The following is a 16,226-nucleotide window of genomic DNA, read 5'->3' as shown; positions in this document are numbered from 1 at the left end:
TTCATAGTATAGCCAAGTGTAAATGTAGGTGGCTAAGGAGAACATGAACATGATGAGTTTCTGCGAGACGGATACGCCCGACATCGGGTCGACGGCCACGCTGGTGTCACTGCGACTGCTTCTTCTGTCCGAGCTCAGGATGGTTAGAATGGAACCGCCGATCAAGGTGATGCACACCATAAGAGACCACAGGGCTCCCAGCAGACCCCAGGCGAAGATGTTCCACAATCTGATATTGTGCACAAAGAGAGTGGCGAAAACTAGCACGCTCGAGATAACCTTGAGTACGTTGAAAACAAGACCCTTGACACGCTGCACTTGCACACAGGTCCGATTGAGCCAGCACACGGCGGGAGGTAGGTATAGAGGGTGAACGTTTGTAGTCATCATAATCCTGTTCAGAGAGGCGCACAGGATCAAGTCCTGATCGGGTAAACATTTTCTGGGTAACATGTCTCCGTCGATAGAGATAGCCAAAGCGACATACTGTGTGAATGCGGTGTCTTTTATTTTAATGTGTACAAAAAACGAAAGCTCGGCCGCCAGGCTCAGTGAACCAATCTAGCCGAGTCTCCGGTGTTACCGGCCAGCATCGTGCTCTTAAACTTCGACACCGTCTCCTGGCCGATTCTAGTCATCCTGTTGAACACGCTGTGGTTATAATAGCGCCACTCGCAGAAACCGTTGCACCGGAAGGTGTTCCCGGCCTCCGTCCCAATGTGCACGTAGTAGCAGTTTTGGCTGTTTCGCAGGTGGTCGTACAGTTCCTCTTCGTCAGTAACCCAAATGAGACCTAGCGTCGCTCTGGCTTCGTCTCCGAGACCGGTGACATCGTGTCCCAAGGCGGATACGGATTTCGCTATCAGGTACAATTTCACAGCGCGCATTGCGTCCTTACCCGGAACCGTGGTGTTTTCGACTTCGCCCGTGTGGTAGGCCGTACCCGACATCGACGCGATGGAGCCCACTAGCTGCACGGCTTGCTTGACCAGGGACGGCTTGGACACAATGCAGTGTAGCACGAACCACAGATGGTCACTGATAATGGGTACGTTCTTGAGAGCAATCTCTGTCACGTTGGAAAGCACGGCCATACGACGCTGACTAGGAGTCTGATGTACACCCCAGCCGTCGCACTTGATCATATCGTGAAACTGTTGAAGCGATTTGTTCCACTCGGAGACAAACGTGTGGATAGGGATCGCGGGGATGTACAGCTCCTCGGCCCCGACGTAACTGTTTATACACCTCTTGGCTGCCAGAGAGCTCCCCTTGGCGACGTACGTGTTGTACAGGTCCACAATTGTGGCGTATTCCTCAGATTGACTGATGAGAGACATGAGTCTGACACACACATCCCCCACTCGAGGACTGTGTTTGACAGTTGAGGCAATCAGCTGAGAGGGTATTTGCTTGAAGTCGAGATGAGCCAGGGCGAGGTTGTTACACTGTCCGTTATAACCGCTCAACCCCGCTAGCACTAAGTCGTTATCGCTGCAGTTGTCCTTCACCAAGTGTCGAGTCTGAGACACTTGGTCTTGTGCCGCTGTCACGGGTTGCTCGTTGAGCATGAAGCAGATCGACCTAGGCGAGGCCATAGTAAGAGGCGGTGGAGTCTCGGTAATCGCGTGTCAGATTATAGTATATGGTACAAACTTGGAAATACCGCATGTCGTTAGTGGCTTGCTTGCTGGGGGCGTAAAACAGTTGATCACCATCATCCTCATTATAACCCACATTGTAATATTCCCCTTACAACAACTATCACGAATTAAGATAAAGACATTTAGACCAATGTGTGTTTGTAAGAGTTTATTTTGTGCACATGATACATTGACATGCGTATAAAAAACAATTACACAGGGTGTAGAAGAAGTAGACTCCCAGGACCTTCCCTGGTGCGCTCTTGTGAGGGTATATCATAAACACCAAAGCAAGGGTTCTTATTTTTTTTTACTTTTTTGTGACAACTGATGAGATGAAATCCGCCACGGACATCGAAACCTTTGAAGAGCTGGCTCTGCCCGATGGTACCGAGTATCCGGCTTGCTGTTTGTTTGTCACGGCCGTATTGGACTGTTGAGAGTGTCGGTTGTTGTAGGTGGCGGCGGCGGGCTTGGGTTCCGCTGCGTCTTCTGTGTCCATATTGTCCGATTCGCCGCTCTCGTTGCTGGAGCCTTTGTTGCCGCCCTTTGAGATTTGCTTCGAAAGTTCACGTAGTTCGTTCATCAATTTAGAGATATCCCCCGGATCCTGATCATCCTTGGCTTGTTTGCGCACACGCTTGTACGGGGTGTCTTTCGCCAACCTCTGCAACGTATCTGTGTTACACTGGTTAGACAAGGACTCTTGTGACGTCGAGCTGCGCTGCTGTTCTAGTATGACGTCTCTTACGCTGGACTTGATCGAGTCCAGCATCCTCTCCTGATCTTTCAGGGACGCTGCCTGTCTCTCAGACTCCTTCTTGTTATACTCCATTGCTATCTTCCTCCTTTGCTCCTCGGTCAGAGTCTCGTACTGAAACGATCCGTCGCTATGATTTGATACACCTCTTGGGTTGTAGAGACACGCCTGGGTTCCAAAGAACCCTTGTCCATTCTGCTGCTGAGGATTCCACAGATGCTGGGTTTGAGGTTGCATAAAATGTTGAAGTGTGGGGGGTGTCTGCATGAAACTCTGCGGAGCTTGTAGCTGCTGCTGAGGCTGCTGCTGAGGCTGTTGCTGAGGCTGCTGCAAAAGTTTGATCAGAGTATCGATTTGGGTCTGAGTAGTGGCCATTGTATCTTCTATCTGTTCGGGTTTAGTATCTCGTGTAGGGTCTGTTACGCTGGCGTTAGTATCTTCGTCAGTAGGTTTAGTACCAGCGCAGAGTTTAGTTTTCACCCCGGTACGTCTGGTGAAGTCCTTAGCTCCTTGCACCGTGAACAGTGTGTCTGGATCGTCCGGGCATTTCAGTATCTGAGTTAGTACGCTATTCTGAACCTTCATGGCCTGTAATACATCCTTGAGCACTTGCACCTCGGCGGCTTGGTCTAGCACGGCCTTCTTCAAGGATTTCACTGTCTCTATGATACTCTGCCCCTCGGAGCTCTCGTCCGATACATCGGAGTGACTCTCGACCTGCGCATCCGTGACCCCGGAGCTCTCGTTAGGATTGACGCCTGCTTCGAGGACCGAGTCCTTCAGGCTGGAAAACCCCAGCCTAGTCATGGTCTGGGCCAGATCATTAGCTGTCACCAGCGTGCAAAAGCAGCCCGGTCTCATGGGCACGGAGACCAAACTACACTCCTCTGTCACGGGGCCGCTCCTGTTATCACCAACTGTGCCTAGGCTGAAGCCCATGCTCATCTCTGGGTTCACGACGCCCTTGGTGTACTCGGTGTCGTTGCACGCGACGCAGCTGTACAGGAAAGTTTTGTCGACGGACTTGCTGTGGACGTGCCAGTAGCACTTGACTCGACCAATGTCTTTCTTGTCTTTGTGCATGAACACAGCCTTGCCGGGTTGGAACTGACACGCTCCGGAGTACGACATGTCCTCCCCCGTGATAAAATCTTTCCTCGACTCTGGGTACACCTCACCCTGCGCCACTCCGAACACGCTACACATCCCCACTAGGAACTTGTCACTCCCACTTGAAACAATGCCGGACAGCGCTTCTGTGTAATCGTCGTCGTTGGTACCGTAGCACTCTTTGCAGAAGATCGGTACAAATAAAGACTGGTCCGAACGCAGAGCCTCTTCGGGGTACTCTCCTCTGTCGGCGTATTTGACTAGAGTCATGCTGGTAATGTTTAAGACGGCTCTATTCTTGTCGCTGTTTGACATTTTCACAAATGCACACTGGTCTTTCGTGCAGAACACGGGCCCCACCCTAGACCCCTGGCTCACCAAGGGGGTTACGCCGCTCGAGGACATCGCGACCCTATCCTCTATCCGCTGCAGAGACGAGGACCTCGGGCTATATTACCTACCCTTTAACGCGAACCGGAGTCGGACCCTTCCGCGTTGGCATTGAATATCAGATGGTCTCCCCAGACAAACTCCTTGTCAAACTCTATCAATTTCTGGAGCGCGAGATTAGAGATGTGTGTCACGTTCTCCACTGTGCAATAAGGTGGAGTGCTGGTGAACGGGAAGGTGCGACCGCAGCCGTCTGTTCCTTGGGTGCGTGTGAGCTCAGATATCAGTTCGGATAGCTTCACGAGGTCCGATAACTGGAGCTGGAACATCCCCCGTAAGTACGTTGTCGTGTCGAGTTCGGCAAAGTCGCTCTCGTGAGCCGGTGTAAACAAAGCGTTTTTGCACCATTTACAATGTTCACTGTTTACTATGACAATTAAGTGCTTGGAACTCGTACGGAATACGCAGTGGTTACCCCACTGTAAGCCGCAGCGCGACGTGATAACACCTCCGCACACCGTGAATGTATCGCTCTCGATAAATCCCGCCACCGCCTTCGAAACGTCTCCGCTTTTTACGTCAGCTGACGATGAGTGAAAGCGGTTCTTCTTCGACTTCGTCTTCTTCTCGTTCTTTGTCTTCCTTTCAGCAGCCGAGCTGCTCTTCATCCTCGCGTGAGGTTGCCCGAGCGAGTCTCCCCGAGAGAGGGCCCGGGAATAAGAGGGTAAGGGTGAGAACGGACCCGGACGAAATCAACGAACAGCCTCCCAGTAAGAGCCGAGCCGCTGCTAACGGTCGTCACACTCGGGTTTCGCAGGGAGAGAGGCGAGCAGCCGTTTCTATTAGTAACCCTAACACACCCCGCGACAGGTCTCCCAGCGCGTCAGAGTCGAGAGGCGATCGAGTCCCGGGCTCGCGAGCCACACCGAATCAAGGTTATTCCTCAGCCATGGCCGCGGACGCTATATTCCGCATGTTCCCCGAGCCCGGCGAGCACCAGGATCGCGATGTGGACAAGATCAGCGAGAATGATCAATTCATACAAAAAGAGTACCCGATGCTGTACATGAACCTGAACGCTCACGACCACCCCTCCATAGTCGACGTGCAGTACGAAAATGAGAGCACCAGCTGTCCTTTGTGCGAATTGGACAGGAACACTTTGGACTCCATCAAAGTGCTTAAGCCCCACGAGGTGAAGGATTACCTAGACTCCTGCAACCACAGATTCACAGAGGACCAAGTCAACATTCACCTGGCTCACTCCGTGAGGGATGAAGATGTAATCGGGGTGATACAGAACATGTCCGTGGACCTGATCGGCAAATCGGAGGATTTGCCGATCAGGATTAAAAAAAAAAACCCTACCATAATCCACCTCCTACTCCACACCCATGAGGCTCACACTGGCCCTCTCGCTCTTGTGGCTCCCCTACCCTACAATAACCCTTACGGCTACGCTCCCTACGTTTGGATCGCCGTTGGCAAATGCAGCGCCGAGAACGGCTGGTGTCAGGGCAACAGCCGCAGCGGCTTCGCTTTGAGCGTCAACGACTACAACCGCACGGCCGACATTTGCACCCACTACTGCCCGGGGAAAATCTACGCTTACTGGAGGCCCTTCCGATACTCGCCGGGTCTCACCAAGTATGAGACTGAAAGCTCCGTACTTGGCGCCTACGTGAGGAGGCTGGACAGATCGTCCTGTCTCACGGTGCCCGGAGGGTTCAAGTGTTCGGATCGCGTTGTCGAGAACACCCCGTTGAACAAGATATCGATTTTGCTCCACGCCGGCCCTTCGAACAGAGACTATTACTTCGGCGAGGACCCGATGGTCGACTGCGGACCCGACCCTCAGTGCGCAGCCTTCAAGCTCTTGAGGAGGACGCTACACGCACCCGCTGCGACCAGAAAGTGGCCCGAGACCGAGGATGTCCTCACTATCCGAAACTCCCCTTACGCCTGCGTGCTCTCCTACGTGGGCCTCGGGGACGCAGAGTCCATAAGCACCTGTTACGCACAACTAGGGGACAACTGTTTCGTGTCCGAAGGTAACAGGTTCTGCATAGGCAACTCCGTAGCCCCTCAACTGGGTATAACCAACGCCGATAGTGCCGCATCAGCGCCCATTGCCATATGCGAGGTCTCTAGTGCCGCGAGCATAAAGGACCGGGACCCAGCGTATATACCTACAGAGATCAGAGACTTTCTCATACCGTCCTCCTGCGACGCCACCATCCTCTCTTTGGACCGAGCCGTGTACAGATCGGACTATCTTTCGGTCGCGCTCGCCGTAGACACTTTCTACACGGTGTCCGAAGCCGGCCACGTAATCATGAAGGTCCCGTTCGACGAGTGCCTCATTCCATTCGCCTCCACGAGCCGGGGTTTCACCCGAGCCGTCGACATCGTAGCCAAAACGCTGTCCAAAGTGAAGGTGTCCACGTTCTCGACAGCAATCATGTTGGACGCGGACGACTGGGGCACGACGCAGTGCTCTCACGTAAACTGGCGAGACGCGAATTTCACGCGAGCCGCCGCCAGTCTCGCCTCGGCTCTGCTCAGAGAAGGGGTGTTGAAACTCTTCCTCAGGCTGCCCAGATCCCACAAACTCTTGGGCGACATCGACTTCTCGCAGCTGGACGCGTTTGCGGCTTTCATGACGCCCCAGGGATCGGTTGAAATGAGCAAACCCGGATACTGTCAGAACATGTGGGCGTCCGCGAACGGAGACGAGTCCTCGGAGGGCGTCATGCCGTACCTATTGGCTCTGCTCAGGCAGGGAGTCAAGGCTAACAAGATAATCTTCACGCTGTCTCTCACAGGGGGGCTGAAGATCAGCCCGCTCGAACGTAGAGACTCGCAGCAGGCCGAGATCACTGGCGAGCTCTCCCTGGCCGACATGGAAACCAACACTGTGTTAAAGTGCGAAGAGGACCTCAACACCAAGTGCTTCTTCGGGACCAGTGCCACCGTTTGGGCTAGGGACGTCATGGTCAACATCACCGTAACCTCAACCTCCTTTGAGACGCTCAAGCAGTTTCCCGAACTGGTGGCGGTTGCGTTCGGCATCAACCAGTTTGTCATAACCCCGGTCGATTCGGATTTCAAACGAGGCGTTCGATCCGACACCCCCGCCATACTGGGTATCACGTCAGCTGTGCACAGGCTGAGGGACTGGAAGAGGCAGCAGATAGCGGCCGGTATATCCACTGTGGCGACTCGGTCGCGCGGCAGAAGCTGGCGCTCTGCTTCTGATTTCGGCGACCACGGGGTGATCAAGCTGGACAACGTCGTCATCAACATCCCCGAAAACCGATACAAGGACCCCGCCTCTGGCTCCAAGAACTGTCTAGACCCCCAGTACAACATAGGCTTGAGTAACACGGTGGTGTGTCCCGGACTTGTAGCCGTTCATGGGGCGCTGGGTATATTCAAGGAGCCTCACAAGGAAATGTACAGCACCAGCTACGACAAAATCTACATAGCCGATTTGTACAAGCTCGAGTCGTGCAGCCCGGGTGAACCCAGCAAAAAGGCCACCGTCTCCACTAAGCCACCGCAGATCGCAGTCAATATCAACACCCTCATCCCCACGATGGACCGCAACCATTACATGGTAGGCATCCTGGATTCGGAACAAGTGGTGGAGTACGTGCCTCCCGTGAACAAGGTGTGCACCGCCTACAACACCGGGGAGACCATGCACAATGTGAACGTGGTCTCGATAGACGACGGCTACACGGTTGACAAACCGGTGGTTGAATCAGAGCACGGGGTGATAGTGAAACCGGTTCAAGTGCTGTATTTCGTAACCAAGTTCACTCCGGGCGTAGACTACATCAACCTCAACGTCAGCTGCGTCAATTACGACGTGAGCGCTCTACGACCCTGTCTGATTGCCATATGCGGAGGTGACAACAGTTGCAGGAAGGACTACGGGAGGCTCTGCAACTCCGCGCACGAGATCATCAACGACGCTCGTAGAGCCGGAGAGCTGATGAGGGAAGGCCTCAAGGAGTTGGCTGTACAGGAGAAGAAGGCTATGATGTACGAGCTGCCCGACAATGCGCCCTTCCCCTGGCTGGACAAACCACTTGAGAGAGACCGCCCCACCAGGCGCAAAAGGTTTCTCGGGATAGTGACAGGAGGGGCCGCTTTGGGTCTCGCATGGCATGTATCCAATAGAGTGGACAGCTTGCAGGAGCAAATGGACAACATGAAAAACGAGTTTGTCTCAGTGGGCAGGAGGCTAGTCGAAGTGAGCAACAAGCTCGACAACAACATAGCCATGGTCAACGGCAGGATAAGCGAGCAGGAACGGAAAATACAAAAGAACAACGAGATGGTCAACAACAATTTCGCCATGCTGAGGGACGCCATGATGAGGAACACGGAGGCAGCTTTGCGCGACACCAACGTCAAGTTCTCGGTCATGGCCAGTTATCAAATGTGGTACGCTCAGATGCAGAGCGTCACCCATCAGATGATGCAGGCCGCCATGCACACCAAGTTCATGGCCAGGGGAGTGGAAAATTGTCTGAGGCAGATAGCGTCAAAACGTTCGGGAAGCTGCCCCAGCGGCATGGCGGTCATGCAGAATCACCCCGGTCTGTCGGAGTTCCCCACCGTCGGCGCGGCCCTGTACAAAGACAGAAAGCTTTTCATAGTGCACTCGGTCCCCGGGACTGTAGAGAAGACCCTAGTCAGAGGGATCATACCCATGCCTAAGATTAGCACAGACGGAGTCCCTTGCTGGCCTGACTACAACGTGTGGTTTATAGACGGCAGGTATTACGAACCATCCGACTGTTACGGCGAGTACTGTCACAAGCCCGAGCCTCACGATAGGTACCTCAGGTGCGTCAAGGATCCCAACGAGTGCAAGACGGTATGCGCCCCTTGTCATCGAGGTATTTGCTACCAGGATAGAAAGGTCACTTGGATGGAGGGTTCAGCCGCGGTAGAGATCGAGTCTCCTCCGCTGAAACCTTTCTCGAGACCGCATATATCGGACGGCCCCGTGTCTTTCTCAGATCTATTGAAAGACAGCATTCCGGGAGTGCCCGAAATGGACATACTGCAAGCCATAAACACCAGCGTGCAGCTCATCGATGTGCGAGAGGATCTGGAGAACATCACAAAAAGCCTAGAAGAGTTTGACAAGCGGTACAATGAGATGACTGCCAGCAGGGTCACGTTCGGAGGATGGCTTTCAGGGTTCGCCAGTGATGCGGCGCTATGGACCTCTGTTGCTATACTCATGGCTTGGTGCACCGGGCTCTCAGCTGGGATCGGGTACATGTTTTTCTGTGGAGTAGGAGGAGGAGGAGGAGTACGAGTAGGAGGGAGAGTCATACGCACAAACTATACACAAAAGAGACGGTCTAAAATGTTATAGATAACTGCACCCTTGTAAATGTGTATTATGTCCAAACGTGTGATGTATATAACATTTTATTCCTTTGCGTTTGGATGCTTGAATAAATGTCCTGTGTGACATACGATCTTGTGTGTGTTTGGTTGTGTCTGTATGATATTAAACAGTGATCACGAAAACAAGGTTTGAGAGCATAGCGGGGGCACACGGGTTAGAAACACACTGCTTTTCACATAACTTTTTTATTTCACCACTGCAAATCGTGCAGGCTTACTCTTCATTGACATGTGGTTGGACATTCTATCCCCAGTTAGACAGACCAATCCTTGAGCCTTCGGTGAGGGCCCGTTGTATAAGCAAACCTGAGTCAGATGAATTATTGGTCTGAAAAGTGGGGGTTGTATAAGCAAACCTGTGTCAGATAAACGATTGGTCTGAAGAGTGGCCGGGTGTTGGAAAGGCAAACCTGTGTCAGATAAATGATTGGTCTGAAAAGTGGGGGTTGTATAAGCAAACCTGTGTCAGATAAACGATTGGTCTGAAGAGTGGCCGGGTGTTGGAAAGGCAAACCTGTGTCAGATAAATGATTAGTCTGAAAAGTGGGGGTTGTATAAGCAAACCTGTGTCAGATAAATGATTGGTCTGAAGAGTGGCAAACCTGTGTCAGATAAATGATTAGTCTGAAAAGTGGGGGTTGTATAAGCAAACCTGTGTCAGATAAATGATTGGTCTGAAGAGTGGCCGGGTGTTGGAAAGGCAAACCCGTGTCAGATAAATGATTGGTGTGAAGAGTGGCCGGGTGTTGGAAAGGCAAACCTGTGTCAGATAAATGATTGGTGTGAAGAGTGGCTGGGTGTTGGAAAGGCAAACCCGAGTCAGATAAATGATTGGTATGAAGAGTGGCTGGGTGTTGGAAAGGCAAACCTGTGTCAGATAAATGATTGGTCTGAAGAGTGGCTGGTTGTTGGAAAGGCAAACCCGAGTCAGATAAATGATTGGTGTGAAGAGTGGCTGGGTGTTGGAAAGGCAAACCCGAGTCAGATAAATGATTGGTCTGAAAAGTGGCCGGGTGTTGGAAAGGCAAACCCCCGTCAGATAAACGGTCATTGTATCCAACCACAGTACATATACTAAAGCCTGGCATGTAAAAGCCCCTTACAGCAGCCACTTGAGCATTACAGCCTGTGAAGCTTTGAGAGGTACATGACTAGCTCCACTCTTACACTGTGAAATACAGTGTACTCAGTTTCCTGTATAGCCCTGCTGATATCAACACAAGAAAGGACTTGACATCGTTTTTATTGGAACAAGTGGCTTTCATTCTGCGATATACACACCATGGAGGACGATCCCCCGAAGTTCATCGTGACAGAATACCCTCCGTGGTACTCGAATTCTGAATACCAAGGTGAGTTATTCAGCTGTGAAAGCACAGAAGGACTGTTTCAAGAAGTGGCCTCCCTGATGGTATACAAGCAACGGGACCTATCTGACAGAGATAAAAGCTTCAAGCCTAAAACCGTATACAAGAATATCAGGAATATGGTAATCGACCAAGCGGAGAGTATACAGCAGAAGCCTTCACGCTCGCTCTTGCTTGCATTGATGGACCTGGTGGACATTCAAGGTGGAAACGAATTGGAATCTATGTCAAGCGTAGACAAGGCCGGTCTCAAACACGTGCTGCTGGCATACGGTAACTACACAAACTTCTATATACCGACTAAAGAGCTGATAAGCCCCAGTGGTAAGAAGGTGATTCCCGTGGTCACACAATATTCTGAAAAGCACAACCTGGTCTACTGCGACAGCACTAGATCCATGATCGGAACCTACACTGTCTTTGTCCCGACAAGCGGGAAACGCAAGGGAAAGGCGTACTTCATACAAGAGGTACTATTTGTGCCGGGACTGGAGAGTCTCAAAGTGCTGAAAGAGGTAACAGGTGACAAGTTTGATTTTTGGGACATGACCCTGGAGGTGCCCACACACTCTACAGCTGTCACTCCTTCCTTCCAACAAATCCTGCCCGCTCAGTTGCTGCGTAACGAGGATAAAACCCTGCCTAACCAGATGATGTGCGCCGATGATAACGCCCTGATCTCTCACATGGAAGATATACATCCCATGTGCTGCGTGGTAGGGCCGGCTTCAGCTGAAATATTGAAGAAAAAGCGTGAATCGAGCGTGGACTGTTTCAACGAAAACCAAGTAAGATGTGATCTGAAGCAGTTCCACTACGACGACGGCTGCGCGCGTACTGTATACTTTAGAAGGAACGGTAAGTGGCTGGATGGCAAGCGGGTGAACCTGGTCCCGGTCGTCGCCTTGAGAGAGGATCAGGCTCGGGCTCCTGAGCTGTACGTGTCTACCACAGTTAGGTTTATGAGGGCCGTCAAGCACTGTTGCGTCAAGGGCAACGGGGAGCTAGTAAGCTGTTGGCAAGCCACGATGAAGGAATTGGAGAGGGATACTTTTATCAGTGGACCCGACATGGATCAGGGGATACACAATCTCGCCTTGATTGCGTTCCTCAAGCGGGTGCATCCGACCAGCTGGTCGAATTATTTACCCAAGCATGTCGAGAGCATGATTATGGACCCTATAATGGTGGAGGTGGTGGAATTGGCCATTAAATTAATGGACAACAAGATCCCCAAGGCGTTCGCGGTGGCCGAGTTGCTCTATTGTCCGATTGAGAAAGTGCAGGAATGTATGAGCTTTTGGGAGAGGTACTCCTCTGACAACAAGATTCACACGGCCGTAAGGAACAAGCGTATTAGTATAGTGCAGGCGAATATGAGACTGGACTGGGCTGCGTTGGCCGAAATCGCCTCCAGTTACGGCCGAAAGAAATATGGTGAGGAAAACGTCGAAATGACTTCAAGGTGGGATGACTCGTTCAAACATCTGACCTTGGAGAACGCAGCCAAAGCACCCAAGATCTGGCACGCCCTGGCGAAAAATGATATGCCCAAGATAAAGGACAAAGATGAGAAGGACAAGGAGATGACACAGCTGCATGCTAACGCCAAGGTGCTCTTTATAAAAATATTATCGTCTTTCCGGGGTACTCCGGATCAGGTGAGTCTAGGGGATTATTCGGATCGGTCTATGGTTAAATCGTCCAAGTTTCAAAACAAGAAGAGGGCTCTGCATACCAAGCACCCTGCTACCAAACGAGTTGGCAAATGTGCTAAGAAAGAAGCACGTTTTGACCCCAAACCGGCAAAGCGATTTTGTTCGACTTCTTCGGCTTCTAAATCCAACAAGAAGACTTCAGCTTCTAAGCCGTCCGGATCCAAGAGCGCCAACAAGGGCCGTGATTCGCAAGTACACGGCCCGCGCTGCAGGTATAGTGAAGACGAGGACGATTGGCTGTTCAAGGTGGATGAAGTGTACTGTGACGAGGACGAGGACGAGGATGAGCACGACGACGACAAGGACGAGTATGAGATACCAGGCGATGATTTGGAGGCTACAAAGGACTACGATGAAGCCGAGAGTCTTGATGAATACGATTACAGTGACAACTTTCTGGTGCATGACCTACCCTCCGATGAGGAGGAATTCTGCGAGCAGGTTAAAAGGAAGGCAGAAAAGGCCAAATGTAAGACAAAGAATGTTAAGGCGGGGCGCAAGTGTAAGCTCCTGTTGAGTTCAGAGTCCGAAAATGACTCCCCCGAGCCTGCCTGTAGTGTTATGATGGAGGAAAGGGGGAGATTTAAACGCACACCGCAATCTGACTCTGAGGAGGAACACATCAAGCTGGATGTGAAGCGCATCAAACGTACAAAGGGCAACTATCACTCTGAGGAGAGTGAAAAGAAGCGCAGCAGGAGTGTCAAGGCGGTTAAAAATAACCCTACTCAGCGCTTTGACAGAGAAGCTAAAACTTGTACTAACAGGAAACACAATAGGAAGTATGATAAGAAGTGTGAAAAGGTCAAGCTTGTTAAGGACAAACAGACCCACAAGCAGGACTCCTCTCTGTACAAAAGGAAGCTGTCCAGTTCGGAATCTGATGACGATGACTACGAGGGAGGGGTTAAACTGAGGGAAAGTACAAAGGAGATCAACACTTTGAAGATACACCAGACACGCTGTCCTGTGAGCGACACTGACTCAGTGAGCGTGAGTGACCCCGAGCAGGAGGATATAAGACCACACAGTAGGAGCTCGACTCAGAAGGGCGGGTCTGTCAATACGCCCAGACAGACATGTGAAAAGACAGAAGCGTCTGAGAGGTCCATAGAACAAGAGGCTGTCGAAAGACGAGAACACAGCAACCGTGCCAGCCCTAAATCGTCACATCGGAGTCCTGTTTTTCCAGAGTCCAAGGAGCTGAAGTTAAGTGGAGAGGCTGCAGAAACAGTGAATTCTATCGCTCACGCTGTGTGGCGTACTGACACTCTTGAACAAGAGTCATCCGATTACAACGAGGGAGAGTGGGCCCGTGAAGAGTCTCGGCTAGATAGAGAGGCGGACGCGAACCGAGCTGCCGACCCCATCGCAGCTCCAGGCTCGTGCAAGGAGGACGATTCTGATGTCGAATTGGACGATATTTCACATAGACTAACCAACAGACCCGAAAGGGCAGGTTGTAGCGACCTTGAAACAGGCTCTGAGGAAGAGGACTCCGAGGAAGACTATCTTGTTTCTATGTGAGATTGGTTATCATGTCTTCCCGTGTGGTGAAAATGAAAAAACCTCGCCCCGGCCCCCAAAGTGCTTTTATGATACAATATTTAGAGGGGCTGGCAAACGGCGTGTGTATCTCCCAGTTAGAAGGACCTCGGTCCTCTGTAGTACTGTCAGATAGGTATTCTAAACCAGATTCTAAAGCAGAAGAACCAAAGGCTCTTAATACTCTGGATTGTTATTTTGATAGGAAGTGATAGCTGAATATAAAACCTGTAACCCCCCCACATAAAAAGCGCTTCTAGGATAGACATTTAGAGGGGCTGGTGTGTCTAACGGTGTGTGTATCACCCAGTTAGAAGGACCTCGGTCCTCTGTAGTACTACCTTAGACCTGTGTGATAATATTGTGCATGTATGTTACTTGGCATCGTCCTTATATGCGATAATAAAATGAAGATAAAGACCAGTGTATGTATCACGAGATCTTTATTTATTCCACATAGACACAAGAAATGAAACCTGTGATATTTAGAGGGGCTGGTGTGTCTAACGGTGTGTGTATCACCCAGTTAGAAGGACCTCGGTCCTCTGTAGTACTACCTTAGACCTGTGTGCTAATATTGTGCATGTATGTTACTTGGCATCGTCCTTATATGCGATAATAAAATGAAGATAAAGACCAGTGTATGTATCACGAGATCTTTATTTATTCCACATAGACACAAGAAATGAAACCTGTGATATTTAGAGGGGCTGGCTAACGGCGTGTGTATCACCCAGTTAGAAGGACCTCGGTCCTCTGTAGTATTACCTTAGACCTGTGTGATACTATTGTGCATGTATGTTACTTGGCATCGTCCTTATATGCGATAATAAAATGAAGATAAAGACCAGTGTATGTATCACGAGATCTTTATTTATTCCACATAGACACAAGAAATGAAACCCATGAAGTTGGTTACACAGACTGCACAGGTACACACAAATTCTAGTATCATATACACATGGGCTATCTTGCCACAATAGGTTTAATTGGAGCTGTCTCTCCTGCGGTACATGAGCATGTAAGCTACTCCATCGTAAAAGTTAGATCCTGCTTCGTAGGTTGACTTCACAGTGTCCCACGAGCACAACCTAACTTGAGTGTCGTCCGCAAGATACCAAGTGTCATCTCCCCGCACATAAGCACTGTAATGTCCACTGTAGTGACTACCACAGTGGGCTATGACGGCGTACAACTCGTATAGAGCGTCAGCGGCCGCTTCGGGTTCTTTCATGATGTATTTCAGATCCAGAGTCTCGGGGAAAGCGAGGCGCTTGTCTATCTTGACTAAACTAACGGTATCTCTGCCAACGTTTTTAACGCGTGCGATCCACATACATACAACGGGGGGCAATGACAAAACCTTGCTTGTGATTTCGATCTGGGTTCTAGTGTGACAATGTGCACAATGGTAGTCACACATTGTCAGCGTGTTGTCAGAGTACTGTTTGATGTATTCCTGCAGCTCGGCAGGAAGATTATCTTCGATAAACACGGGGATTGTGTTCAACTTATCGAGTGTAGACTTGACTACGTTGCAACGGAGACAGCGTATACGTTTCTCCATCTTGATGTCCCACAATTGTCCAACCTTTTCAGCAGGCCCGTCGTCATCTGTTAGAGCGTTGAGGATGCACTTGAAGACGAGGTCTGAGTCCTCCTGAACCTCGAAAGACAATCCACTGTATGCGCTCATGGAGTCTATGAGAAAGCTCGGGTCGCATGATCCGTGGTTGTTTTTGTCCATCTCGCAAATGAGACCCTTGAGCATCGCAGCCACCGTGTTCTTTTTAGGAGCCCGGTATTCTTGTTCGTCGATGTCCCGAATGAGACCCCGTAGCTCGCGGGTGCCGTACAGGCACTGCACCACGCTGTTGATACTACAATGGGTCCCGTAATTGATCAAGCCTCGCATGGTTGAAGGCGGACAAAGATCTCAGCACAAGCAGCAGAGTCAGTAAAGTGTATACATGTCCTAAGGACCGTTAGACTGCGTAAATCCGTAAGTGTAGTATTTAGTAGTCTGTCATGCTGAACGTTGTCGTACTCTGGAACAGCTCTCTGAGAGATCTCGCAGATCCCAGTTTGGTCAGCAGAACCACGAGGATCGTCATCCTGTAATACTCGACAGTTAACTCGTGTAGAGGCCCAGCTCTTTTAAACTTTGTGACCATTATGACAGGGGCCCACTTGGACTCGGTCTGCGAAACGGCGTCGTGTGTGAAACAGTCACTGTCGGTCTGTAACATCGACCGGT

At 50.8% G+C, this 16,226-nt stretch overlaps 1 protein-coding gene across 1 annotated transcript; it reads right to left on the bottom strand.

The window, feature by feature from the left end:
- Positions 1 to 14,954: 14,954 nt before the first annotated feature.
- LOC144542409 (ubl carboxyl-terminal hydrolase 18-like) lies at positions 14,955 to 15,884 on the bottom strand. The gene has a single exon (XM_078289010.1). The coding sequence runs from the start codon at positions 15,882 to 15,884 to the stop codon at positions 14,955 to 14,957; it is 930 nt and encodes a 309-aa protein (XP_078145136.1).
- Positions 15,885 to 16,226: the final 342 nt, after the last annotated feature.

This window comes from Centroberyx gerrardi, chromosome 2, assembly GCF_048128805.1.
Source record: "Centroberyx gerrardi isolate f3 chromosome 2, fCenGer3.hap1.cur.20231027, whole genome shotgun sequence".
Taxonomy (NCBI): domain Eukaryota; kingdom Metazoa; phylum Chordata; class Actinopteri; order Beryciformes; family Berycidae; genus Centroberyx; species Centroberyx gerrardi.
Note: the sequence above shows the minus strand (reverse complement) of the source record. Positions and strands in the feature narration are given on the sequence as shown.